Source organism: Pezoporus wallicus, unplaced genomic scaffold, assembly GCF_028554395.1.
Source record: "Pezoporus wallicus isolate ANWC-B61680 ecotype Strahan unplaced genomic scaffold, APGP_CSIRO_Pwel_v1 contig_6658, whole genome shotgun sequence".
NCBI lineage: Eukaryota > Metazoa > Chordata > Aves > Psittaciformes > Psittacidae > Pezoporus > Pezoporus wallicus.
In genome coordinates this window covers 6,656,405-6,684,312 of record NW_026642312.1, presented here as the reverse complement: position 1 = coordinate 6,684,312, position 27,908 = coordinate 6,656,405, and the positions used below count along the sequence as shown (strand labels likewise).

Here is a 27,908-nt window from a genome sequence, read left to right as displayed (position 1 = left end):
TCAATGCTTGGACCTGACAATACTTCGACGTTTTAGCAGCTTACCTGATGACAGCAAAACATGTCAGCCACAGGAGAAGGAAAACACCTTATATAAATACACTGAAATCAAGACCAGTCTGAGGGTTTAATATTTAGGCTACAAACCAGGTAATGAGACTTCCTCATGTATTCCAGGTGTATGTATGAGCGCTGAGGGATGTACACGGTTAACTAGAATTAAATATCTGTGGAAAAAGACAGAGATATACACTAAATAATGGATGCAAAATTGCCTCTAAGTTGTCATAATCATTATCTGGCTTGGACCTCAGCATCAACATGAACTGGTCTTAAAAACAATCATTTGTTCATGTTAGTGGCTGCCAAACCTCCATCTACTCCTTTCATTAACAATATATCAGGTTAGCAAGCTGCCATGGCAGGAAAATAATTAGCTTTCCATCGTGGGGTGGCACATTCTCTATTGCACTGACATAACAAATAACTCCATAAATTGCTATAATTTATTTGTGTCTGAGACTTTTTTTTTCCTCAATTAGCCCTTCAGAATATTGTATTAAATACACATGAACTGTAACTACAGAAAGTCTTTTGGCCCATCTCAGAAGACAGTATGGATAGTTATTACACAAACAATTTATGGGTGACCTACCTTTAGGTCATTTAAATAAAGCTTGACAGAATAGCTGAAAGCAGATCATAACAAAAGGCATCCTCACTCGGTGTCCTTTCCGTCATCTGCACGTACTGAGTAACACGCTCTTGTGTCCCAGCACACACACAGTGATTGTACAATGGTTATGTGGGGAAAAAAAACCTGCTGCTGTTTTAAAGATCTCTTAATCAGGTCTGTCTTCTTGCCTTACCAAGAAGGTACATGTACTTCTAGGATGGGTTTGGCTGGGCCAAAGTCAAGACAGCCTAACCTTTTTTTCGGCAGAGTGCTTTAAAAGAGGCAGTTCAAAAAAGAAATTCTAAGACGTGGACAGCAGGAAACAATGTCACGTTTCTGCTCGTGTGAAAATTAACTCCTATAAGCAGGTTTAAAGCATGTCACCCCAAGCAGTTTTATTGCAGCTAGCTTAAGGTGTTTTATTTCTTCTATTAAAGATATATTCTTTATTTTAATCCTAGGAAACTGCATGTCAGAACTATCTTCTGCAGTGTGCTCATGGGTTAAATACACAATGCATTAAGGACTGTATTATGTACAATGCCTTTTGATTTTCTTGCTTCTCTCTTGACTTTGTATTGTGAGCACAGAGAAGATTTTCACTGACAGTATCCCTCTCCCCCAGCAGCACACTTTATCACGTGATTTTTAATTCATGTACTATTAGTACTAAAGACTTCATCTGCTCTCACAGGGGAATATTCAGCTTTCCTGCTGCTCTTCTCTGTACTTCTATAACCTCTTCCTGCTAAGTGCTCAGCAAACACAGAAGATTACACAAATCAGGTGGGAGGAACCAGTCTTTATATAATAGCATACTTCTAATAAATGCAAGCCTTTCTTAATGAATCCTGACAGATGTTTACATACAGCATTTCACATTGATATTTATCTAAAACCACTTGGCAAAAAATCTTAACAAATGGTCATCAAGATATCCAAGCAATTTATTTCACTACCTGACACAATGGTTTTGCTGAATTTCATTTACTATTATGCTGTCTTGTTACTTGGCTTCATAAGATATCATTAACAGCCACTACTCCCTCTTCTGTCTTTAATAGGACTCACTAACTGTCTATCTCCCTCAAAATTGCCCAGCTTACCCAGTGATTTCCCTCTTAATCTCAAAATGTTCAAGGGAGTTTGAGATCATACTACCAGAAAGGAATAGGAACTATTTTGGCATAAGAAGTAATATCTTTACTTTTTCTGGGAAAAGCAATTAACACCACACTCCTGTGAAACTACGTTTCTGAAAGGAGAGAACATTGCAAGCATTTCAAACACAAGAGGCTAAAACGCAATTGCCTGGATATGGACCTTCTTTATTCAGTGCTGTTCACCAAATAGTATTTTGAGCCCTGATAACAATGCATTATTTGTTCTTTTCTTCTTGAGGCTGTTCCATCTGATCAATTCCATTGGAAAAGAAAAAAAATTTTAAATCACTCACTAGGTAAGCATGCAGTGAAGTTACAGCTGTCTTTTCCATGGGTGATAAACAGCATGTATCCTGCTGCTTGCAAAGAAAAGTTGTCAGCAACCAGGGTGCAACAGCAAACGGTTGCAACAAGACAAGAAATGATGCAGGAGAAAAACATTCATCATCTCTAAGACTGCAAGGTCAGTTGCATTTACCTGTGCAACTTTTTAATAGGCTCCCCCACCCAAGGGCTACTGGCACAGAAACAACCAAACACAGCTGAAGACTCAGCAAAAAAACAGGGCATTTAGAAGAAAGTGATGTTTTCCAGCAGGAAGTCATTCCTCTAATGGAAATTTAACTAGCACCAGTGTAGGCAGCAAAAAAACACCCCCCAACAAAAAAAAAAAAAAAAAACCACAAACAAAAAAAACCAACCTACCAAAAAAAAGCCAAACAAAAACCAACCAAAATTATAGAGTTTTCCTAAATGAAGATAGAGAAGGTTTCCGTTGCCTATCAGCTTTGTCATGTTAATCATTCCGGTAACTGTGAAGGTAAGGAATTACTTAAAAACTGCTGGGGATTGGTTGGTTGGTTTGGTTTTTTTTTTTTTTTTTTAATCACTGCTGTACAGCTGAACATGCTCAATGAAGCAAAACTGCATGGATAATTACCCCCATGGAAGCAATCCAAAGGTTCACGAAATAAAAGCTGCTTCCAATTTAAACATCAAGGTTTTGAATTAGGAAAGTACTTGAATCTCCAGCTGATAAAGATGTTTTACCTGCTGGGCAAAGGTAATGGTCAGGGACTTAATTCAGAACTCCCACAGCACACAGGGTAGGGGAGTTCCCCCGTGCAGCAGTTTGAAACAGTAAGATACCACTTAAAGAGACAAGAAAAACAAGCACTGCCATTTTATAAACATTAATAAAAAATACCAGAGGCTTTTAGGCTCTCCCCTAAGAACCTGTCACTCCCCTTCCTCCAGAACTGCCAGAGGAGTACAAGTCAGCCCCTAGTCAAGCTGATGTCAGGAAAGGAAATAGGTTTTCCTCTTCATCAGATCTGTACTTCATTTACAGTACAGTTCAAACAGGACTGAAAGAAAACTTCTGCAATTGCCATCATGCTAATGCGAGACCTAAGACATAACCCAGAGAATGAAGCGTAATGAGTTAAAGCAGACCTTGCATTAGCAATGCTGCACTGCATGGAAAGGCCATTGTGGTTGCAAAGCACAAACCATGGAGGAGCATAGTGTTAAGAAATGAAGTGTAATGGAATCAGCCAATTCCCTGCTCCCATCAATCAGTAAGTCACATGGGTCAATTCACATCTTCCTTAATGCCTAAAACTGAACTTCCTGTGAAAAATAAGCAGAGAAAAATTACACTGCACTTAGAAGTTAAAGGAGATTTTTGAATACATCATTTATCATCAGAGGGATACTATTAGTATTATCAGAGGGATATACTAACATACCATGACACTTTAGTGTAAACCTCCACCTCCCCTTTAAGCCAAGCAAACTCTTGGATGCCTCATTTAACACAATGGAATAGCAATGAAAAAAAAACCAGAAGAATGTACAGCAAAACACACAAGTATATATCTTCATTACTCCTTTTGATCACACTACAAAATACTAATTACCCACATAGTCCTATTACTGTACTACTGTAGCACCTAGCTAGTAAATAGTTTCTATTTGCAAACACGATTATCTGCAGAGAATACAACTGAGAACTTACGTGGACCGTTACAGTGGCTCAGCTAGCACTGGGTAATGCATTAACCTATGGTAACTCAGTTAGGAGCAACACAGGGCTTCAGAGCTCATAATTTAACCAAATAGCTAGTGTTCTACTGATAGGGAATATTATTCCAAGGATACAGTATACAGTGAGATGCACTTGACAAGTATTTCAGACCTTGGAATCTTAAATGCCCCCAAATCTTTGCCGTAATTTCAATCAGTGACAATACAAAATTGAAATAAACATCAAATAGAAGAATGGGGGGAACAAAATCAACACTGGGGATACTTTCTCTCATTAACACAGCATAAAGAAAAAGACTCAACAAAGGAAAAACTTAACTGCATCAATGTCGTTTTTCTGAACTTTGAACCGCAAAGAATGAACACTAGGGGCAGTGTCTGAAGGAGGATGGGGGTCAATATGAGCTCCACAATTATTTTCACTTCTTTAACATGTCACCTATCTCCATATACATGTGTAACTAAAACTGCAAATCAAACTCAGAAAGGTACTGTATTAAGAACCTAAAAACCAAAACAAACAGCCAAAGCAACTGATTACTTCATTTTGACGAGCACTGGTTAGCTGTTTCACTAGAAAACAACTTGTGCTTCAACTCACAGTAAAGTGATACCCCCCGCAAGCAGCTGCCATGAAAGTGACTGATACAGCAGAATTCAGCTGTGATATAAGAGTTAAGCCTGCAGTATCAGGTAAGAGGAGAAAAACTGCCTGCCAAAGAAATGCTTCTCAGGCTCACTGCAGCAGCCTGTAATGAAAAAAGAACTGCAGAGTGAGTTCTAGAAAGCTTGTAGGATACACTCTTTTTATATTTTTAATAGACTCTTCTACACTCTCCTATTTAAATATAAATACTACTTTAAATACTGAATACTAGTATAACTTCTGATTACCCTCATAAGTTTGAGCAAAATGAGAGGATGCTATACACTCAGGGAGGACATTTACTGCTGCCTTTTGCCTGCAGAACTCCCACGTGAAGCATTTTGGCTTCTTGGTGAAAAAAAAAAAATAATAGAAAAAAGGTGTATATGGAATAAATTAATACCTATACATTACATACAAAATACATATACACTATATAAATAGATTTGTCCTGGTAACTGATTTAGGCTCAGTATAACTGGATACTTCTGCATGTCTTCAGACAGATCCTTCTCATCCTCTGACAGCTTAATATCATTAGAAAAGAAAAAGCCATATACCCTGGAACTCACTTGTAAACTAAATACCCTCAGAGGCAATAACACCACCAACCGCCACGTAGCCAGCTCAACATGAAAATACCAAGTCAACATTGGATCCCACAACTGTGTACATGTATGCACACGTGAGCTGGAAATGACAAGGCCTGGGTGGTTTTGGCACAAGGTTTTGCTCAGCCCAATCTGCAGCTGCAATCCATGCACATTTAAACAGGTTCTGATCTAAGTGGAAAAAAATCCTAAGATGAAAAAATCCTAAGATGAAAATTCAGTGATTTCTGCATAGGAAGCACACACAGCTTGTGTAGCCACCAGCTTTCCCAGAGTGGAGTGAGGAAGTAAGAGTGGTGAGCAGAGAGATGAAATGGGGTTAAAGAAAATCCTTGTGTTAAGGTGACGCAGACTGAACTTCCTCACAATTTCATCAACAGCAGAAACTAACAACAGAAACTACTGAAAGTTGTTTACTGATTTCATCTACCAGATATCGAAGCCACTTTAAATGCCCAATGCGGCCAAAAAGAAGCAAGTCTGATATTTCTTCCTTTCAATAAAGAGCTGCCAAAATACCTGCTCCAGTTTTTCAACCTACCTGTATATTCAGTAGGCAATTTTAATCATGCACAACTTTTCATGCAACTTTAATGGTGCTTTTCCCTCTGAAACATTCAGTCCCCCAGAAACATTAATATTTCCTGGTTAACAGTCCAATATTATAAATCATGTTGTGAAATAAAGCCTATTAAGTGGAAGTTTTATGCAGATTTTTTTCTAAACGACTCATGCACACAGAAACAAATACTACACTGCAAACACAGGCATTTAAATGCCAGAGCTGAACACATCAGAAGGGAACAAATCACATTGACACACAGAGTATGGGTGGAACTGGGATTAGTTTGAAAGGATTTCTTGTTCATTAGGTTATTATTTTTTTAATGTAAATTCATTTCCGTCTCATAAATTCTGTTTCAATCTTATAAACTAGATTTTACAATATTTTATGATTCCTGTATTTTACATCTAGAAGAGACCACCATAACCACCTGATTTGATCCCTTCCTTAATGAAGGCTGAAGAACCACTCTCAGGCTTTAAAACTTCTGGGTCTTCTTTGCTATATATTAACTGCCAAAGCATGACTGAAAAAGGTATTTAAAAGGAAAGTAAAAGGAGGGAGAGAGGACAATCAAAGTCACTGTTTATCTACATTTCACAACAACTAAATTCCTGATGTTTGCAATAGTCCTGCCTTGACCTCTACCTGGACAGCATTATGGTACTTTTGTCATTACTGAGATTGAGGCATATACAGTCGAGGGCATATCGTATTTTATTTAAACACACCACAGAAGGACATTAAATTTCACAGGTCAGATTCTCCAAGGTACTTGAGCAAAGCTGGGGCTGCAGGGAAGAGCACACAGCCAGCTCATGTGAGAGCTGCCAAGGTACAGCTTCCCTTTCTCTGCCCATAATAAACATCCTTCAGCCTTTTTTCTGTCAAACGAGTCCCTTGGCCCAACACAATCCCTTCCCCACCTGGATTTTAGAGGGACAACAGCTCACAGGTGGTATGATACTGCCTCAACCAACACCATTTTTTTTTTTAACAGACTGGAGACCCTCAATGAAGCAAAGTCCCATTGTACAGTTAGTTGCAAAAGGGGCTGGAAGTCTGCAGCATTTGTCCCCTTTGAAAAATCCTTCATACAGATGTAGGTCCCCACTTGCCAGTTCAGAGGCACTCTCAAGTCACCTCATGCCTAAACACTGTAATTCTACGTAAAGGTATTAATGCAAGTTTCAATGAATCAACCCCACAGCATGGGTATACAAAACCATGACTTTTACCCAATCAGGCCATATCATGTTAGACCTGCACTTTACTAGCAGCAACCATTTCAACCACAACACATATATTTCAACTGTAACTATGAATCTAAATCTGAAATGATGGCCTGATTCATGCCACCTAAGGCACTTGAGATGACTGCATCCAGAGTAAAGTCTCCCTAGTGCATGCCCCGTGAGAATAGACAAGGCATCTGTGAACATTCCAGCCCTGAGAAAACACATGATTCCCTGGGCATCAGCACTTCTGTACACAGCCATGAGCCTTCGTTGACAGGAGAAGCTCAGCTCTACCTGCTGCAGACATAGCAACCCCAATGCACAGACATATAAATGCTAAGAAGGCACCAGCATCAGCTTTGTCTTATCCAAGGCAATCTTTCAGCCATATAATGAAATTAAAATCTCTCAGGGACCTTAGAACAAAAAGTTTTTCGGTCTAGCAACCACGCCTCCCCCTCCAGGCTCCATGTGGATTGCAGGTTTAATCTCATCCTCCTGAAAGAACACCGTCACGAGCAGGGCCTCCCCTGACTCCATCGACTGCTCTATCACTTCATGCTTCAGACAAAGCAGCATTTAGCTGTGTATACATGTTAGGGCCCTAACACTGGAAATAGAAGTGGAACAGGCAACCAAAGTAATTTAACTGACCAAGGTAATTCACTTCCACTATGACCCCCACCCGCTTCCCACAGCCCCAGATGAATCAGTGTCAAGTGACTAGCCTTAGTTCCCCCTAATGGAAAGGGAATTGTATGCCTGTTATCTTAACCCTTCACTCTGTACAAACTGTAGAAAGGTCTGTACCCCATACTAGGCTTACTGATACTGCTTTTAACAGGGACAGCTTCCACAGAAGTACTTCACTGCTAATACTATGAAGTAGGATGGAGATCTGAATTGGGCACCTGCTACTTAATGCAACTCTCTGAAGTCACATTTAACTTTCTGGATGTTTTTTCTTGTTCCTGCTGCTGTTGGTTACCAAAAGCATGAAGCTCAACCTGTCAACCCACACAAGAGGAAAACCCTCCATCTCCACCCTGCTTCCCTGCAGGGCACGTACATAAGAGAAACACAAACCAGCTCCCTTAGCTGTAGTGACTTAAGACGCAAAAAGCAGAAAAATTCACCTCACCCCAAGATTTTCTCCGTGATGTATCACCTTTTATCCCTTCTATACACTACTTTTCAGAGAGATACTTCCTCAACGTACTCCCTTGTGCCCACCCACAAAGAAGAAAATACTATCTTCAACTACAGAAGTATCTAGGCTCCTCCTAAAAATTTGTGATGTGATAGAAAACACTATTAGATCTTACACATAAGGCTGTTCTTCACTCTGCAAGTTTTCCATTCATTACTTCTTACATTCAGAGTAAGTCTGAACCTACACTAGTGCACAGTTGCATAAGCCCAACGTGCAGTTACCTATTCCTCATCTGAAAGATTGCCAGCACATTTGTGGAATCAATCTGGGGGAGTCAACTAACCCCCCTCATTCCCACAAGGGATAACGCACAGTGTCTCACACCTGCCAGGAGGCTGAATTCCTTAATTTTTAATAATGGCAGGCTTTCACTAGATTTCCATAATTCTTAATCAGGCATTTGTATGTGGTATTATCAGTGACAGATGCAGTTGCTTAGCTCTCATTCTGTTGGTTCACTGCCAGCAATCCACAGCCCAGGCAAGTTGGGAAACTGTTACGTATTATGATGCGCCAGGACAGGGAGGGAAAACAGTTGGGTTTGTTTGCATTTTTAACACATAAAAGTTAGTAAATATAGAGAACCTAAACTTCACCTCCCACCCCTTCCTGCTCTACCAAAGGCAGGATACAAATCATGACAGCAGCTACCTCCTCACTTGTACACTCTCCACGGCTCCACCTTTCCCACTGCGCAGGTTATGCAGCAAAGATCCCTATACATCACCCAAGCTCTTCTGGGTCACTAATACAATGTTGTTGACATCATCGCTGTGACAATCAACCCTGAAGCACAATGTGATGATTGCTTCCCCAACTCACATTCACAGCGTATTTGTTCCAGCAGGCTTGAAAATGAGGGGATGAGGCTGGCTAGGTTTTCCTGCTCAGTAGGTTTTTGCACCAATCTAATTAAAAACATTCAGCAATTCACTGAAGTTCCCTGCAAAATGCATGTGTCCCATACTTAAAAATACGCTCTGAAAGCAAACAGCCTGGTTTGGGTTTTTTCTTTCTGCACTTCCCAGATGGAGAGGATTCCTCAGAAATTTCTTTGTGATACCATACTGAAGCTGCTGAACCAGAAAAGTTGAGCTGCTTCTAAGCTATATTGGTTTTGTTATTGTTAATGGCTTTTTTCCTCTTCTAAAAGCTAGCAAGGAAAGCCACTCTTGGTTCTCTGACATGCAGAGAAGTGACAGTACAGCTCACTGGAAACAGACAGCTCTGGTCACCTTGGTCTGAAACTGGGTCAGGGATGCCAGCTTGTGGTTATAGCCAAGGAATATGCAACTAATGCTTGAAACTCAGACACCGAGGACAAGATCAGCCTTTTCCTGCAGGCAGAACTAGGGTAATTCAGCATTAGCCCTCAGAGGAGGCAGCCTCCTCACAATTGAGGCATGTTTTATGTACAGTTTTTAAACAAAGGCTCCATTTCTGGGAAGCATGTTAGGGTATCCATGCAAGCAGCCAAGCAAAGCCCTGCACTGCCATACCAGCTTAACCCAAAGGCAAGCCACTGCTGGGAGATGGCCACTGCAGTGCATTATGTTGATGCTTGTGGGAGAACATGTACTCACGAAGTCAATCCAGCTCCAGTGTTAACACTGATGGAGAAATTCAGCAGGAAAGACTACAGAGACTTAATGTGTTATGTCTGTGACTCCATCCCCAGTACTGAAAACAGACCTTTTGCCTGACAAGAGCCACTCTGACCTGGGGAACTACAGCAGAGCATGCACACACAAAAAGCCTGTGAGCACATCAGGAAAGCTCTTGCCATCAAACAAGTGCTAAAGGATGCTCTGCACTGGCTAGCTATCACATCACCAGCTCCTAAATTCAGCCTGCCTCAGAAACTGTCCCTGAATGCATCAAAAAATGCCTGTCCTCAACTCCAAAAGCAGAGTGCCCTTAAGCTGTACATCCAAGAACAAATTCCTTCAGGGCTGTAACAACCAATTAAGGGATGTGAAGCAATTACTTTTATACCCATACAAATGAAACTCCTCCAATGCAATTAACTATCCCTTATCATCTACTGTTGAATTTGTGGAAAGCATACGCTGTACACTCTCTCCTCCCCTAGCTTTTCCACAATTTTAATCAGTTTGGTTTAGCTAATGCAATAGAACCTACCTATACTAGAGAAATAATAGGTCTGCAAATTATCTGAATATTTTTAATGTCTTTTTTTTCATTTTAAATATAATTTCATTTGAGATTTTGCAGCTTTCATTTCTATTAATAAATTATCATCTCTTCTTTATAAGCGATGAGCTAGTGTGTCATGTAATTTCTTCCTCTAAATAGACCAAGACTTTGATCTAATGCAAGCCCTTGCTGGGAGTAGAGAGACTTTCTGTCTAATTTAGTTACGAAAAATATTCAATTAAACTTGGGAGTTTAATTCATTTAGTTATGAAAATTAAATGAGCCCAGTAAGGTACATTTTATTTGCCTCAGGAAAAAAAAAAAAAAAAAAAGAAAAGAAGAACCTCTGAAAGGGGAATAAATAAGAAGGGAGAACAAAAGTAACTTTTCCTGCTCACATTGAAAAGTGGGTAACACAAAGAGTCCCGAATTCTGCTTTGTGTGCCTATTTCAAACATGTTCACACAATGAGTTCATGCAAAATTATACCCAGAAGCCACATGAATGACTGCTATTAATACCCTAACTGTCTCCTGGGTAACAAAAATCCCTATAGGTCATAATCAGGTCCATCCCAACCAAGGGAGGATCTGACTCCTCACACCAGAAAACACGATCCATGCACAACTCTTCTCCATCTCCATTTGGGGGGAAAAAGAAAAATACTGGAATTATTTTCAAACCCAGAACAGCAAAGCATGGACACGTCCGACGGAAGCCCTCTTCTCATTGTACAGACATCACTTACCATTTTTACAGATAGGACAGCACTGATCGGGCTCATACACAGGATCCACGCACTCAGTCTGGGGGCAAGCAGAGACAGTGCACAGCACTTCACCATTGGCTTCACAGCGACACTTCTCGCATGGAGAAACCTGAAACACAAATCCAGACACCTTTTATCTCTTTCACTTAATGCCCTCCTGAAGTGTGCAATGCCTACCTTCCCAGCTGCGAAATTAAGGAACCACAGCAGAAGAAAACACAGGTTCTGCTCTGAACCTGTACACAAAATGGGAAAGTCAAAGGGATCTTGCAAACAAGAACTCTAGACTTTTAACACAAATAAAGCAAGAATTTTCCTACCACATTTCTAATCCAGAAAAATTAATTAAAAAGTTATCTAATTCCAGCAAATTACATTCATAACTTAGATGAATTCTGGTTTAATTCCACTACAAGTTCAAAAAGTAATTTAGCAAAAAAATATTGTATTTAAAGAGAAATTTTGCTAAATTAAATATGAGCCTTCTTTTGATGGAAATCCTTATTGCAATTTTTCCAGGTTTTAAAGTTTTTTGGTAGCAGGAAGTTGCGTTTTATTGAAAATTACCAAAGAGAAGTCAGGAAATAAACACCCTCTGAATTCAGGTATTTCCCTTAGATTAGTTGTATTTGGACCATTCCTGTAATACTTGCAACTTTCTGAAGAGAAACTGCAATTCAGAGAAATGGGTAAAGCAAAATACAGGTCATCCTTTTTATCTACTGAAATGTTACTGGGTTTGAATAACCCTACAGAATAGGAGTACCATGAGATAATTACTTGAGTGACCTACTTCAATGAAATTAATTCCAAACAAAACAGCATCAAGGCCCCATTTAGTGAAAAACAGACTTTCAAATGTCTGCATTTGCCACATGTACAATTCTAGCTGCCCTCTTCAGTGTTCCTGACCAGGTGCTGTACACTGTATACAATGAGGTCTTCATATCACACAAGGAGCTGGTGGTAGAGGGAAGCAAGGGTGCTGAAGAGCAATAAATGGAATAGTTTAAATCTTATTGCTGAACTCCAAAAAAAAACCACATTATCATCCATGCTCAGAGAACAGGATGAAAATGCAGCTGAATGTTATTATTAGTGATCCTCTAAATCTATGATCTGGGCAAATTCTTGGTTTACTTAAGGATGAGGCTGTTTTTTACGGACCCTTTTCAATCCAGATTCCAGATGATGCAAGCCACCACCTGTCACATTTTTCCAACAAAAGCAGGACAACCTCAAATCTAAAATCCCATTTCTCCCTGTGAAGAATCATCTGGACGTCCACTTGAGATCATTTGTTTATTTTCCCTATTTCTCTGGCAGCCCACCACTTTCTTTTTGGTCAAATCCACTCGCTTGCTTGTTTGCCTCTTTCACATCCTTCTCACTTCCAGAGTTAAAACATGCTGATGCTTGCACACCATCATATCCAACTAAATGCTCATCCATGCTTTGCCACTTCTCTTCCCACCTGCCACAGCTGCTTATGCACTTGCATAGCTTTCATGCTGTCCTTTCCGCTTAGAAAGCCTAAATAAGGTTTCTTGCAGTGTTGTGTTTTTATTACTACTTACTTCAGGCTTCCTTTGCTAGCTACTCACTTCCAGTTTCTTCTCTATCTAGGGTAACACCACATCATACAAAACATATACATACACACCATACACCATATATAATGCTACAAGGAGACTGACAGCGTAGTACTGCCCATTTTTATTGCAGGCTTTGGGACAAGAATTTTGTCCTGTAATTGTTTATAAACTGTCACGTTCCCTTGCACAGCTGGAGTGTCACCAGATGAGGAGGTTCCGGATCCAGTGTTCAGAGTCGAGAGGCTCAGGTATCTCAGGTAGTCACCTAAACCGCACATGACATTTTGAGTGTCTGGCAAACCTGAGCTCCCAACTATCAGCAAGTCAATAGTAAGACTACGTCCCCTCTGGAGTTACATGCAGAAACGATACTTACTAAATTATGAACACATGCCTTTTAAGAGGACTGATTTTTTAATTGTTATTATTTTTAAGACATCCTACTTGATTGAAGCTAGCAGAACTCAATTCCAAAGATCAGGCTCAACAAGGCAAACCCATAGCTTTCAATCAGTTTTAACATTTTTTTTTTGCCATGACTTGAAAAAGATGCAAATTTGTCAGAGTTCAACGAGACAAGTAACTACTACAACAGATATTCCCTCTCCCAGGACACCGCTTAGTAGCTGTGCCATTCAATATTAGAAGTGATGTGAAAACAAGAGTATCTGGTGATAAGCAAGAAACAAGACAGCACACAGATGTTATTCCTAAAATCTCTCATCTGTAAAATCTAAACATATTCTAATTAAGTAGGTTGTTTACTAGATTTCCAAATTTGACAGAAGCCTAAAATTCTTAGAATAAGAAGCCATTTCATGAAGCACTGAAAATACTACTGAACAAGAAACAAAACTGATCTAATCTTTAATAACAATGATTCAGAATAACTCACTTCCATCCTATACAGCACATACACTTGAGGACTACATCTTTCATGAATGCAGTACACTGTTAATGTGATACCACAGTCATGAATAACTGCCCTGTGTAATAGATCATGGGATTTCAGGGCAATACACACCTTTAGTAAGTACTGTCATCCATACAACCCACCAATATGAGTAATGGTACCAAAGTTAAGGAAGCTCTTTTCAGGCATGTAAGTGAACCACAGTGGTTGCTAAAATGATGCTGGTGTCAACCTTTATCTGTTCATCTTTGGACTAAATGGCTTTTTGTGTATCATCAGAATGTAGCAGGAACTGTAGAAAAACCCCACTACTTTCTGCATCTTAATGGCAGATTGATACTTGGAGACATAATCATCACTAGAGAGAGAAAGAGACAATAAGACTGTGTGTATATGTAACAACAACTGAATAAATCAGAATCAAAAGACACATTTGGTCCTTCATTTCCTCTCTTCTACTCTTTATAACATTAGCTCATTCCCTGCAGCACAGTTTCTAGTGGCAGCCAATGCAACGAGCATCCCACTTGTTCATCTGGTAAACAACCAGCCCAGCAGCATTCATGCTTAACACATCTGACATAACCAGGCTGGACTGGAAATAACACCACCTATCAACTTCTCTCTGAGGACTAATGATACCACAACTCCATGGTCTACAGATGAAGCTATTAACTCTATAGCATCAATAGTTCTGCCTATGCAAAACGTATGGGAAGACAATAAGAGGCACAGAAGTTTTACGTATTCACTAGGCAGCCATAAACCCTGTAGAAAATAGAGTACAGATGGCAAAAAAAAAAAAAAACAAAACACCACCACTTCTTTAGAACTGTTTAGAGGGAAGTTTATGAGCAGATGTATAAATGGGGTTGCAGATGTTGTAAAAAAGCAAACACACCATTGTGTAAACAGGTAAATTTCCCACTAGTGGGGCATGAAGAAAACTAGATCTTAGTAAGGGTAGTAAGTTTATCCAGTAACTTAGTGTAAATTGTGGTAATTAAGAAATGACAAATCATTTGCACTCATTGAAGTTCTGTTCTAAAGCGATCTGAGCCTTCTCCTCTCCCTCTCCACATGCCAAATTTTAATTAAAAGAATACAAAACCAAGACAACAAAACATATGAATTAGATATATATAATCTACATTTGGTTCCTTGAGCTTTGAAAGCATCTAAGTTAAAAAAAATAACATCACTCATAATCCCCAAATTATTTGCTATTGGGCTGGAATTCTTACTAATATTTCCTTGTTACACAACTTACGAGAACATCAATGGGGTTAGGCTGACAAAAATAAACATACCAGCCTTGTCTTTACTTCTCTGTGCCTTCAAAATACCACAGATGTTTCAAAAGCCATTTGGGTTTGTCGACTTCCAGATTTATTCACCAAGAAATACAATTTGGGGTGGCAGAGAAATTCTAAAAAAGACACACAAAGCAACAACTTTCAGCAACGCCAGTCTTTCCCAAATGTTACACTTCTGAAGATAATTTATGGTCCTTGAAGGCCATGACTTTGAAAGTCAGCCTACATTTTCTAATCTCACTTTGAGATTGAAAAGTGTCTAGTGGAACACATGCTCAGCTCTCTCCAACTCCAGTGAAGAATTTTATCCTCATTGCATTTCATCAGCTAAATCTTTTGCTCCCAGTTCCACTCATATGGATGCTGTGGTCTCTATGCCATCCTGCCTTATGATATCCACAGGGGAGTAGAGTGGTGCTGATGGAAACAGCTTTATGAGACCTTATCCTTCCCCCACACCCGTGTTGTCTTTTGTGTCGACATCCATGTCTTTTTTGGAAAGAGAAAAATGCGTTTGTACATACACACACACACACACACACACACACAAAAGCAAAGCGTGCACGAAGGACTATGAACCAAAGAAACGCATGAAACCCCCCATTTCCTGGCACACTCGGCTTCTGAGTTAGCACTGGCTCTGGTCAGATTTTTGTCATGCCAAGCCATACAGGAATTTTATATAAGCAAACTCCCAAACCTGCGTGCACGTTTACATACCTATACATAAACGCTTGTGCAAGTAGCGTTACTTAAAAGTTAGGAAACCAACTTTTTCTTTGATGTCTGGTACTCTTTGCCACAAACAGTAGGTGCAGACACAGAAAAAAAAATCAGATCACTGTCCATTTATAACTCCTTCCTTTGACCTTAATGAAGAGACAGCATATTAGTAGCCACTCCAAGCCCATCAACTTTAAACTTGTAAAATGACCTTTGAAACCATCTGCAATTACTTGCATTTACAATGGCTTCCACTTAGCAGCACCAATGTGACTACATCGTACCTTACCGCACCAGACATCTCCACTGCTTGCAGTGGCACAGGCAAACATTTGCATTTACAGTTCTGTGCTCACAATACTGGGATCAGTGTTGAAACTCAAGTAAAACCTAAGGTCCTCACATACCAAAATAAACAGACTGCAGTTCCACTGCCTAACTGTGTCAGTGACTTGCCTTGTGCATTCCAAGCAGGCATCCGTTCTCACTTATGTTTTCAAAGCTGCCTAACACAAAGTGGTAAGGGAATTGATGCTTCATTACAGGAAGGTATCAACACAAGGGCTGAAGGAGGTTAAAAAGAAAGCTGAAAGCCGAAGTCTTTTTAGAACATCTCTGTAAATGTCAGTGCTCAGCACTCCCTTCCTACCAAGGCTGCCAGCCATGCTCAAATGTGAGAGGGAGCTCTACGGTTTTATTCTCTCACTAGAAACTTAACAGAATATACTATTTTAAGCTTGCTTTACAGCCATTAATATGTCACAACTGTAGAAAAAGACAAAGAAATGCAACTTGTTAGAAGAGTGTGAATGAAGTCTGGGGAGAAGCCTTTAAAACTGACCTAAGAGAGAACGTGTGCAGCAGCATCACTGTTTTGGCCACCCCTCAGAATTAACTTTGCTGGCAAAGGAAGGACCTCACAATCCATCTCTGAAAAGGTCACACCAACTAGCCACTGCTAAAAGTGGCTACCTTCTCCCTCCTAAAGCAGAAAACTGCCATCCTGAAGCTGATCGCGATCCTTGAGGGTTACATGGGAAAAGAGAGGGTGGTATGATGCCTTCTGCCATGCTTTGAAACCTACCAGTGCTCTTCACATTACTGCAGACAGCAAGGGAAACACCTTGGTTTACTCCGGAGAGGGTAATTCTGCTCCTTCAATTATTTATTTTTCAGTAAGTCAAAGAACATGAAAAGACATTATGAATCAAAGTTATGTTTCCAAAAACAGGCAAACACCACAGGGAGCAGAGGTGGCAACTTATTTACAGCCTTCATAAACACATTTTCTCTATCCCAAGAGGGGCTCAAGCTTCCAAAGCCCTGAACTAGATTTTGTACTCCCCTCAACATACTGAGCTCAAAAACCTCTGGTGTGATCAGAAATGGGTTTTGGACCAGCGCTGTGTCTAACAGTCATTTACAGCAAATTCTACCTTTTTTGCCTACTCACAGATCTCAGCCACAATAAAATACTAAAGGGAAAAGGGCAAAGTAAGCAACCTGTAAAACTTTTCAGCACACTTTAATAAATTGCATTTTCAATGATAACGACCTCGCACAACGATGCTAAAAAGGCCCTAGTCTAGAAGGATTTCCCTAACCATGAAGCTTTTCAAGTCCTTTGCTTAGGTATCTTCTGTAATCCAGATTGGGAACCATTGTTCCTATCAGAAAGATAGCCCACAGTCATTCTGAGAAAGCGACCATTATGCAACCTTGGCAGAGCAGTTTAAGTGGTTAAGAAGAGAAAGAGAAATGTCTATTTCAAAAAAGGCACCATCACAGCCTGACTTCTAGGCACAGAAGCCAGATCACAAAACCCTGTTCTCCCCCATGCAAGGCAGAAGTTTCACAATTAACAGTTAAATAAGGAAACGAATGTCTTGCTGAAAATTTTCATGAAATCCATATCACCATCCAGTAGCATCCTTTCAAATAGCACTTTTTACTGTAAATACCAAAGGAATTAACGAAGATCAACCCCTTCATTTAAAAATGTTACAGTACCACAGAGCAAGAAAGGTCATGTTTAAAGGGAATATTCTGCAGCACTGCAGAAGCAGTATTAACACAGAAATGAAAAGGGGAGGGAGACAGAGTGTCAGAACAGCCGCGGAGAAAGCACCTGAGGAACATAACACCACTTTAAACGACAGAAGGACCCACGAAACGACTTCCGGCTTCAGCCCTTACCATGAACTCCTCCAGGGTCTGGTAGGTTTTCCCTCGAAACTCGCAGTAGTTCTTCTTCTCTTTGCACTGCGGGCAGCACTGCGTGGTGTCCACCTGGATGCACCGCGGATGCAGCCGGGGGCACTCGGGCTGTATGCACAGCGGGCCCTCTTCAGTGCACAGGCAGGGGCAGGCAGAGGGGCCAGGCGCAAATTTCTCCCCGATGGCATAGACGAATCCGCTCTCGTCCACGCAGCCTTTCCCTCGGTAGTCCGGGTAGGCGTACTCCTCCGGGGGTTCAGGAGTTACACTCGCAACAGCTTCTGGGAGAGAAGAATCTTCAGCCACCTGAGCTTCCTCGGGAGCAGCGTCCCTCTGCTCTTGCACTGCAACGCTCCCGGATTTACTGCCTGTTCCCTGGCTGTTCCAAGCCTGCTTTTGCTTAGTCCAAGACTCCTTGTTCGAGTAGTTCCTGTTCCCTTTGCTCTTCCAGTCCCTGCTCCCCTCCTCCCTTCCGCTCCTGCTGATCTCATTCATTTTCCCCGGGCCTGTCTGGCTGTCCCTTGTAGACGTGTGATCCCTCTTTTCCTGGCTCGCCTTTATCTCCTGCTTGTCTTGAGCCTTGGCCAATTTTTGTACAGGTATGGTGGAGCTACAGAGGGCAACCATGAGGCAGCAGGTTACAAGAAGAGAACTAGAGAGAGCGCCAATTGCCATTGCAGTAGAGCTGGGCATCACCTACTGCATCCCACAGGGGACACTGCATTCACATCGGAGGGAAGCGCTTCACAGATGCGCTTCACAGTCCCTAGGAAGAAAAGGATTAGGAACACTTCAGCTTCTGCATTTCTTTCCCCCCCCCGCCCCCCCCACTGCCTCCACTGATTCAACATCTCAAACAATATGCAACCTGTCTCGGTAGTTTATGCAAAAGGCAAACAACAGCCTGGTGCTGCATCCCTCCTCCTCCGCCTCCACTCTGCCAAGTACTTATAAATAGCAGACCTCTGGACACGGACAGGGTGCCTTCGGCTCCGTGAGAGCACAACGCATAAGTCTGGGGAGTTCGGATTCGCAAAGCCAGATGCATGCAAAACCCAGAACATTTGAGGGTTATTTTTCCTTCTAAATGACAACACGTGAAGAGAACGCACGCTGAATTAAACAGCTCCCCAAAACACAGGAGTGTCCGGAACAGAAATCACCCGAGTGAATCCTATTTGCTGACTGCAAGCACGCTGGCTGTCATTAACCTCTTATTCAGTCTCAAGTATGCTGTCGGTTTGGGGTTGTTTATTTCTTTACTTACCAGTGAGCACATTTCAGTTAAAGACAACCGAAACGAAGTACGTTAAAGCGCGTACAGCCAGACTATCTCTCCTCCGAACTACCTAAACAAGCACACACCACCACTTTCTCCCTATGTCTTAAAGGCAAAGCGGAGCCGTTGAGAGTTTCCGCAGCAGAGGCTCGTTTAACCCACAACCTCCAGCAGCCCTGCGCCGCTCCCGGCTCCCGTCCTGAAACCGCGGCACACAAAACTGGGAGAAAACCAACCCAGAATGGGTACACTGCTCCTCCGCCCGCGATGAGCGACGGCACTTCAGGCTCCCGGCACGGCCCCACCTCCGAGGTACGGCTCCCTAAACCCACGTAGAGCCTGCCGCTCTGCCCGCCCGCCTCCCCCGACCCTCACCGCGGGGCAGCGCGCTCCGCCTGCTGCCCAAACTTTCCGTCGGGACGGCCAGCACCGCCCGACCGCCTCCCGGCAGGGTGGTGAGGAGCCGGGTTCAACCCCTTCACCAGCCCGGCAGCCTCCCCCAGGCGCCCGGCCCTACACCTTCCTACCTGCGCTGGAGCCGGGCTCAGCCCCGCCGGCAGCTCGGAGCTGCAAGCCTCACCCCGCGCCTGCCTCCCATGGCGGGGCCGCGGGCGGGCGGCCGGCGTCGGCTTGTTGCAGCCCGCCCGCCGCCGCGGTCCTGCAACGCCTGCAGCGCAGCGCGGCACAGCGGCCAGCCGATCCAGCCCCGCCGCCCCAGGGGCGGGCTCCGCCGCGGTACCCGCTTCTCTCACATCGCGGCCATGCGCCCCCGTCCCCGGGGGCAATGGGGCAGAACAAGGCGCTCCGCACTGCCCACCCGTCCGTCCTCCCTCCACCGCCGAGCCGGGCGCAGGGCGGGGACTCGCCGCTCGGCGGGGGGGCGGTGGCGCCCGGTGCGGCCGCACGGCGCCCCTGCCCGCCCCGCCCCGCCCCGCCGGTGGTGGGGGGGGACGGTATGGAGTTGTTGACCTGGTTGTACAGCTGAGTCCCGCTGAGGCGATGACGGCCTCGGGCGCGGGGGGGGGGGTCCCACAGCGGGAGGTCGAGCGGGTGCCGGGGGTGGGGGGAAGCGGGGCAGCGCGGGCTCATCCGGGGTCGGTCCCGCACACCGGGATGAAACTTTTGCCGGTGTAAAGGTGCCAGCTCGGGATGGAGCCTGCGGCGCGGCGGGAATGGGGGCACTTTCCGCGGTGTGAGACGCGTACCGGCTGCCGAGGTGGTGGCCGATGCGGAGGCAAACTTGCGGTATAGCCGGGCCCGGGGCGCTGATAGCCGGAGCAGCGCCGGCGGTGTCTGCCTCTGGTGCCCGTGCTGAAGCATCAGATCCCCCTGCTTTAGCTGTCTCCTGCTAGCCTTAGCTAGCGATGGAGCTGTACACGATTTGCTAGCTGAAATATTCACCCATGCTCGTGGATGGTCGATGAACACTTAAATGTAATTGCGTTTTTCTCCTTTATGCTTCTTGATAGAGAGAAAGGGGCAGAGCTGTCTACTACAAACGTGATGGCTGAAACAAGAGTGGTGGGACCGAAATGCAGAAGAAATGCTAGAGGTGCTTTTGTTCTGGAGCTGAGCAAGGGCTTGGAACCCAAAAGGTTATTTATTTACGTATTTGTTTATTTTTAAGCCGCATTAGATGACATACCAGTGTAATCTAATGAGCTTTGCTTTACAGATGTTCCAGAGCAGTCCCTGCTGCACTAACCCTCTTCTCCCTGTAGTTCTTTAGCAGCTTTCTGTGCCCTACTCGTGGCCGGGGGTGGATTTCCCAAAGTGCTTGGCACTGTAACTGAAATTTTTAGGCTGTGTAAAATTTTCAGATTATTTTTCATTAAGATGGGAGCACTGCGGTATCAGTACTCAGGAGAGCAGTGAAAATCTGCTGGATACTAATGTTTCACTGGTAAGTACCTTCATGAGTGCCGGTTATTTGTGAAAATCCAAACACTTAAACTCCTCCACAGGAGGATGCAGGTGCTAAACTCTTTTAGCTGTTAGGTTCTTGTTATAAACATCTATGAGACCTGCCTAGTTTACAAAATTAGTTCTATTGACACCATCTCATGTCTCCCAGTCAGATATTCACCAGCTAAATAGTGGTTTAATCTTCTGAAACTTTAAAAAACAAGACTAAAGTTTTGAAGGATACAAGAAGTCAAATGTTTCTGTAGGCTGCAGGAATTCTAGATTGCTATGGAGGTTTCCTAGACGAAGTCTTACAGGGTTAAGCTACACTTTTCTCATTACCTGACTGATAGTCATTAAGAAGTATTTGCCTTCAAATTATTGTCTTGTTACCTCTGAATAAAGAATTAAATCTTTGCCTTTTCTACAAACAGTAGTTTTATGCCTTATATAGCTTAAACCCTGACATGGGGTGATCAACCAGTATGCAACACTGCTAATTCTAGGAGAACTTGAATGACCACCCTTACCTTGTGTTCACAAGCTTATAAGCTTTGCTGTCAAGCAGCAGCTAGTTGTGGCTAAAGCAGGACAGAAGGAAATGGGGGACTTGGGAAGGCAATGCTACACGTGTGATAAAGAGGAGAGAGAAGCCAATTTATGGTTCTGACATTTTCACATGTTCCCAGGTGAATCTTTGGTACAAAATCTGCGATCAGCATACAGCCCTCTCTCTGTAAGAGCTCTGCCTCTCAGACGGATCAGCCAGGGCTGGAGGTTCAAGATGCTGCTGTGTAATAAGAAGGGCAAAACTTCAGAGAATTCTCATGGTGACAACTGCAGCTCATCTTAGCCTTCTTGGCAAAGAAAGAGGATAAATACCCTCATTTCTTTTCCTGAAAGATTTCTCATTGGATTTAAGCCTCTGTTTATTCAGATTCATAGATATATTAAGTGATGGATTGTACCTGACACTAGGACCCTTGCAGAACTGCTTTGTTATAGCATCAAATTGCAATATGTTATAGCAATATGCAATGTTGTAGTCCAAGTGGTCAAACAGCAGATATGTTAGAAGTATTTGGTGTTTTCTTGAGTGTGAATTTTGAACTAGAAGAAAAGAGAAACATGAAAATCTCTTATTTGAAAACCACTTTTAACAATGTCTTTAATATGAGTTTTATATTTCTTGTATAACATATAAGGTTGTGGAGACAAGTCCTTCTGTCTTTGTGCAGGATAGACATGGCATAAAAACACAGATCCAAGTTCCCCCACTCTGCTCTCCCCCTAGGCAACAGTAACAAGGACAACTGTGTCTCTGGATAAGAATCAAATTCTGCATCCCGTTCAAGACGCTTTCCCTTCTGCTGGATCTTGCCTGCATGATGAAAACTTTGCATTAGCCACATCAGAGCTGTCATGAACACAAAATTATCTATGCTGATTTTAGCTTAATTTTACTAGGAATTAGCTTATTTTTACTTGGAAGCAGTTGAATGGAAAGAAACTTGGTAGCTGAAATAAAAATGGTGCTGGAGAGGAATGACTGGAGTTAAACTGGTGTGGTGACATTCTCCATTAGACTAGGCTCAAGACAGTGAGTGTGGACATTCAGGCTGAACACAGGGTAGCTATTTGAAAAGCTTAATGAAACATCTATTTCATGAGATTAGGGGGATTGAAATTTTGAACAATATATATTTTATTTTTTTTTTTAAGAATGGCCTTAGTGTGAATGACAGGAGCCCAAATGTAGGATGTATCTTATGCCAAATTAAAAATGGTTGTCTGCCTTGTTAATAACAATATAAGACTAAACCCTCATAGCTATGCATACGTTTCACCTAGACATCTAAGAACAGCGAGACAAGCACTTTTATCCTAATACATGGATAAAGAAAGGCCCAGGATACGGGCATATGTGCGCAGCCCCCCCACACCAGGTGATCACTCAACACATCTATCCCTTCACAGGGTCTCATGCAGGGAGCATGCTCCTTTTTTCCTATGTAGTAAGTGTCCCCTGGTGGCCCCTGTCTTCAGCCAAGACGACAGAGAGAGAAAAGAGGAGAGAGTTCAATGAAGGCCTGTGGAGCTGGGCAGGGCACGTCAGCAGAAGAGGAGCCTCAGTACAATTGAGGGGGGGAGAATGAGGAAGGTGTGTTTAGAAAACCCCACCCAACAGTGAGATTGGGTTTGGTGACAAGATTGCTGTCTGAGCCCTTGGAGGCGACAGTGCGGGCTCGGGGGAAGAGTATAGCAGAAGGTGTACTCTGTGTGTGCCTGTCTCAGCTCAGAGGCTCTGAAACAAACTCCAGAAGCTGAGAGGGGAAAAGGTGTTCCCAAGGAAGGACTCCTCTGGGAAAATGGATAGTCATGCCTTTTTATTTTGTTTCATTTCATTATTTCTCCTGAAAGGAAGAGAGTTGTTACAGGAAAGGTATTTTTTATTGTGGTGCTAAAGTGGCAGTTGTTCAGGCAGGCTCACATCGCAGCCTTCGAAAGGTAGCAATTTGTGCAACAATATTAGTCCAGCCATATAAAATAGGGCCTTCAAATAGCAGTCAGTCTGAAGGCAGAAAGAGAGAAACAAAGCCAGGGTACATATTACTCTAACAAATGATGTGTATTTGAAAAATTCGATTATAAATAAGCAGTTTAAACAACTCTTAAAAAAAACCCAAGCAAACAAACAAGCTTCCATAACTATTTTTAAACTAGGTTAGCTTTCATCTTTTTATTTCTTCTATTTTCTTTATGCCACTTGGCAAAGGATACTGAACACATACTGCTCCAGTTCTTTCTTTTTTTATGAGTCTGATAAGTAGTTATTGAAGAAGTATTACACAAGCTGTAGTTACAGTTGTGTCTTCATTAATTGTTTTTAAATTATTTTTTTTTCACAGATAATGATGTTACAACATTTTTCTTCTGTTTTGCATGCATGAAACCAAAACTTAAATGGCAGGGGGAGTTCCTCTGTCATTTAGAGCTTAGGATCTTCAGTAAAAGGACTCTCTTTACACTTCTGTAAATCACAGTTTGCCCGGTGGGAAGCAAACAATGATTTTTATTTTAAATTTTGCTTTTTACTTTACCCCGACTGACCCAAGGGATATTCCACACCTCATGACATCAGGCTCAGCACCAATGGGTATCTCAGAATCATAGAATGGTTTGGTTTGGAAGGGACCTTAAAGTTCATCCGGTTCCAACCCACTGATGTGGGTAGGGACACCTTCCACTAGATAAGTGGAACATGATCTTGAACACTTCCTTGAACATAGAATCATAAAATCATTTAGGTTGGAAAAGACCTTTTAAGATCGTTGAGTCTAGCCATTAACCAGTTTTCATTCCAGTTTCTGATTCCAGATTCATTCCAAATGCCAATTTTAATCCAGTTGGTGGCAGCAACAGAAAATGGCAACACAGCTTAGCATGATATGGGAGGTAGGATCAGGCTCCGCATAAGACTAGTTTTGTATGTTCCTAATGTGAAACCTAAGGAATATTTGTGATATGGAAGGTGCATCTTACCAGACTGTCCAAACAAGTTAAAATGAAAACCAAACAGCTGCTCCAAGTGACTGTCACATTCTGGTTGTCAATTCTCAACCAAAACCAGGAAATCTTAAATTTCTTCTGTGAAGTCAGCTATACTGAGCATTTGTAATAATTTCTTCTTATTTCAGATCCCAAATTAAATAAAACCTGTATTATTTGCTATGACTAAACATGAATAACTGCCAAATATTTAGAAAAAAAGCATATCCCGTTCCGTCTCTGTTATGCTTGGCATACAAAGCTGGGGGAAGAAGAAGGAAAGGGGGGACATTCAGAGTGATGGTATTTATCTTCCGAAGTAACCATTACATATGATGGAGCTCTGCTTTCCTGGGTATGGCTGAACACCTGTGTGTCTGGGGAAGCAGTGAATGAATTCCTTGTTTTGCTTTGCTTTTGTGTGTGTCTCCTGCTTTACCTATTAAACTGCCTTTACATGAACCTATGAGTTTTCTCACTTCTCTGATTTTCTTCCCCACCCCACCAGGAGGGGTGAGTGAGCAGCTGCACGGTGTTCATTTGCTAGCTGGGGTTAAACGATGACAGTCCTTTTTGGCTCCCAGTGTGGGGCCTGAAGGGTTTGAGAGAACAACAGGTTTGATTGGAATGTGCTAGATTGAATTTATAGCTGTTATTGCTGTTTAGTGAGTAATTGACAGATTCCTGTGATTGCCGTGGGGCTTGCTTGCCTTACTGTACATAGAGTCTAGTGCTCATTACTGGCTGCGTTTTGCTTTTGCTGCTCACTGTACTGCTGTAGTGCTATATTGCTGATCATCTTACTGTGCCGTGCCTGGGAACATTTTGATAACGGCAATGGTGATGCGCCTGGGCTGGCAGATGGCCATGGTATCACTGCTGTTTCTGTGCTGCTGTACTAGGCAGGCTGGAACTCCAATGTGAACTCGAATCAAAGGGACTGTGACCTGTGGATGGGTCCATGCACGAGGAGGACACCCTGCAGTGTCTGCGGGTGTGGATAAGCCCATGCTAGAGCAGATAAATCTCAAAGTATCTTTTCTGATTCTGTTCCCCACCCCATCAGGAGTGGTGAGCAAGTGGCTGTGTGGTGCTTAGCTGCTGACAGGGGTTAAACCACAACAAATAGGAATAAAATAAATATTTTTTTAATTTAAGATATCCTAACTTAAAGTATTCATAACAAGGTTTGTTCCAAAATGTGAGGAAGAAGACTGGCTTTGTTTAAAAGAAATCAGAAAAGCTCTCTTTCTGTGACTTGATCAATTTATCTCCTTGTAAGCTCTGAGGAGATTCTAATGCAAGTATTCAAACTCAGTCCATGATTCTGTTCTAGGTCCATGAAAGAGAGAGGGAAATACATGCTGCCTTTGTGTGTACAAGATGTCCACAAGTTCTGCTGCTTTCAGTCACTTTTCTATTCTTAACATGCCTGTTGCATCTCTAATGGACTTTCTGCCATTATAAACTTCAGAAAAGTGTTATTATGATCTTAACCACAATAATTGACTAATATTAAATATTGCATAGTGAAACCTTTGGAGAGAGGGGAGGATTCAATTTAGGACCTGTGTGTGTGGCCTCATTCTGAGGAAAAAAATAATTATCTATTCAAAGCACAGTATTTTGTGCTTGTAATTACAAGACACAAGAGTGATTATAAATGGATTTTGATGCACCTATTTTCACCACATTTCAGTAGCCTGGGCAAATTGCATGTTAATCATAGCTCACAATGTTATTTGATATTTGTGCCTTTTTGCTTGGAAACAGGGAACAAAACATTTTTTGCTTGTACATACACATGGACATGCGGAGAATAACATAAAACATTTAATACACCATCTTTCATATAAACAAGTCCTAATACTATACCTTGGTTTTCCCTTTTGCAAAGCTAAAGGATGCACTATGAACATTTTCAGTCTTTACATTGTCACTGTGTTGGAAAACTGAACAAGGTATTTCTTAAACTTGTGCTTAGCTCTCTTCACATAGAATCTGAAATTTGGTTGAAAGTACAAATCAGCATTACTTCTCCCTTTATTATTTGTAATTTCATTCTTGCTCTACTTACAATATTTAAATTTCTTTAGATACATTTGTGTTTACAGTAAATTTCTTCAATAAAGGCAACATCAACTATCACAAGGTTTACAGGGAAAGAAAGTCTATTCCTGTACTGTTCCACATTTTAAGTTAATATATCTCATCCTTTCACTGCTTTTTAATATTACTGGAAGAAAACGCACCCCCCAAAAAACAAAACCTCAGCTTTGCTCTCTCTTTAGTTTTTACTTTTGTCATATTAAACACTGAACTAAAAGACTAAATGGAATTGAAGAAAAATACATCTTATATACCTCACAGCAAGATAGCGAAAAATAAACACTATTAATGTCAAAACCGATTTAGCACTGTAACTCATGCCAATATTTACTTCCATTCTCTAACTTGCTTTAAAACTTCCATAACAAGAATTGTACTGTTAAGAATTTGGTTTTTATTTAAATGATTTGAAAAACAGCATAGGTTGTTTTCTAGGTGATCTATGTATATAAAATATAACTGGTTTAAAATACATTGTTCTTATTCAAATACTCTGCTAATATTGGTATAGAGTCAAACATTCACTGTATTGTTGGTAGTTACAAACTTGTTTTCCACAAAGACAAGCCATTAAAAATATTTTTTTAAATGCCTTCTAAAGTTTCTGCATTATCAGATGTGTAAAATGCTTTCTATTACAACTGAACCATTTTAAATTTTTTTTTCATTTTGTTGGAGGAGCTGATGAAACATATGTTGAAATTAAGTTTTCCAAGTCAAGAATTCAAAAATTAAGGAACTCACAGGATGTGTACAAAAGCCTGTGTTCTTCCCATGGTTTACAGAATTAACCACCTGTAATATAACTGTTTGCAGACTCCGAGAGCCATCATGCCTCTTAGGAGTTATTCTCCAAAACTTGCAGAGATACAAGGTCTTCAGTGATACACTTTCCAGATCACATCTTTGAACTTTTCATGTTGTCTGCCCTGCTTTTCTCTCATTGTTACTATCCAGTTAGTAAAAATTGAAGCTTTTGCAATAACACTCGGTGCATAATGCATGCACATCTTACCCTGCTGTTTTCCTTATGTTTTAAACCTGCTGGCTAAGTTCAAACAAACTTGATGAAGTGATTGAATTCTTAAAACTTCACAAAAAAGAGGAGGATTGGTAGAGAGGAGCAGCCTTAAACCGGTTGTCCCTGAAGGTGTGCTGTGACCTCATGCCTTGTTACAAACCAGCAACGCCATATGTGACCGTACCCCTATAAATG

At 41.8% G+C, this 27,908-nt stretch overlaps 1 protein-coding gene and 1 long non-coding RNA gene across 2 annotated transcripts in view; one reads left to right on the top strand and one right to left on the bottom strand.

Moving 5' to 3' along the window:
* The window catches only part of VWC2 (von Willebrand factor C domain containing 2), a 56,709-nt gene extending 38,061 nt beyond the window's left edge, over positions 1 to 18,648 (bottom strand). Inside the window, exons 1-2 of the mRNA XM_057428879.1 lie at positions 17,830 to 18,648; positions 11,066 to 11,195 (exon numbers count right to left, since the gene is read on the bottom strand). Coding sequence (XP_057284862.1) covers positions 11,066 to 11,195; positions 17,830 to 18,543 — 844 coding nt within the window. The 5' untranslated portion in view covers positions 18,544 to 18,648. The remainder of the gene's footprint in view (positions 1 to 11,065; positions 11,196 to 17,829) is intronic.
* Positions 18,649 to 20,414: 1,766 nt separating this feature from the next.
* On the top strand, positions 20,415 to 22,580 carry LOC130609669 (uncharacterized). The gene is made up of 2 exons (XR_008974840.1): positions 20,415 to 21,032; positions 22,329 to 22,580. It is a non-coding gene; the product is annotated as an uncharacterized LOC130609669 (long non-coding RNA).
* Positions 22,581 to 27,908: the final 5,328 nt, after the last annotated feature.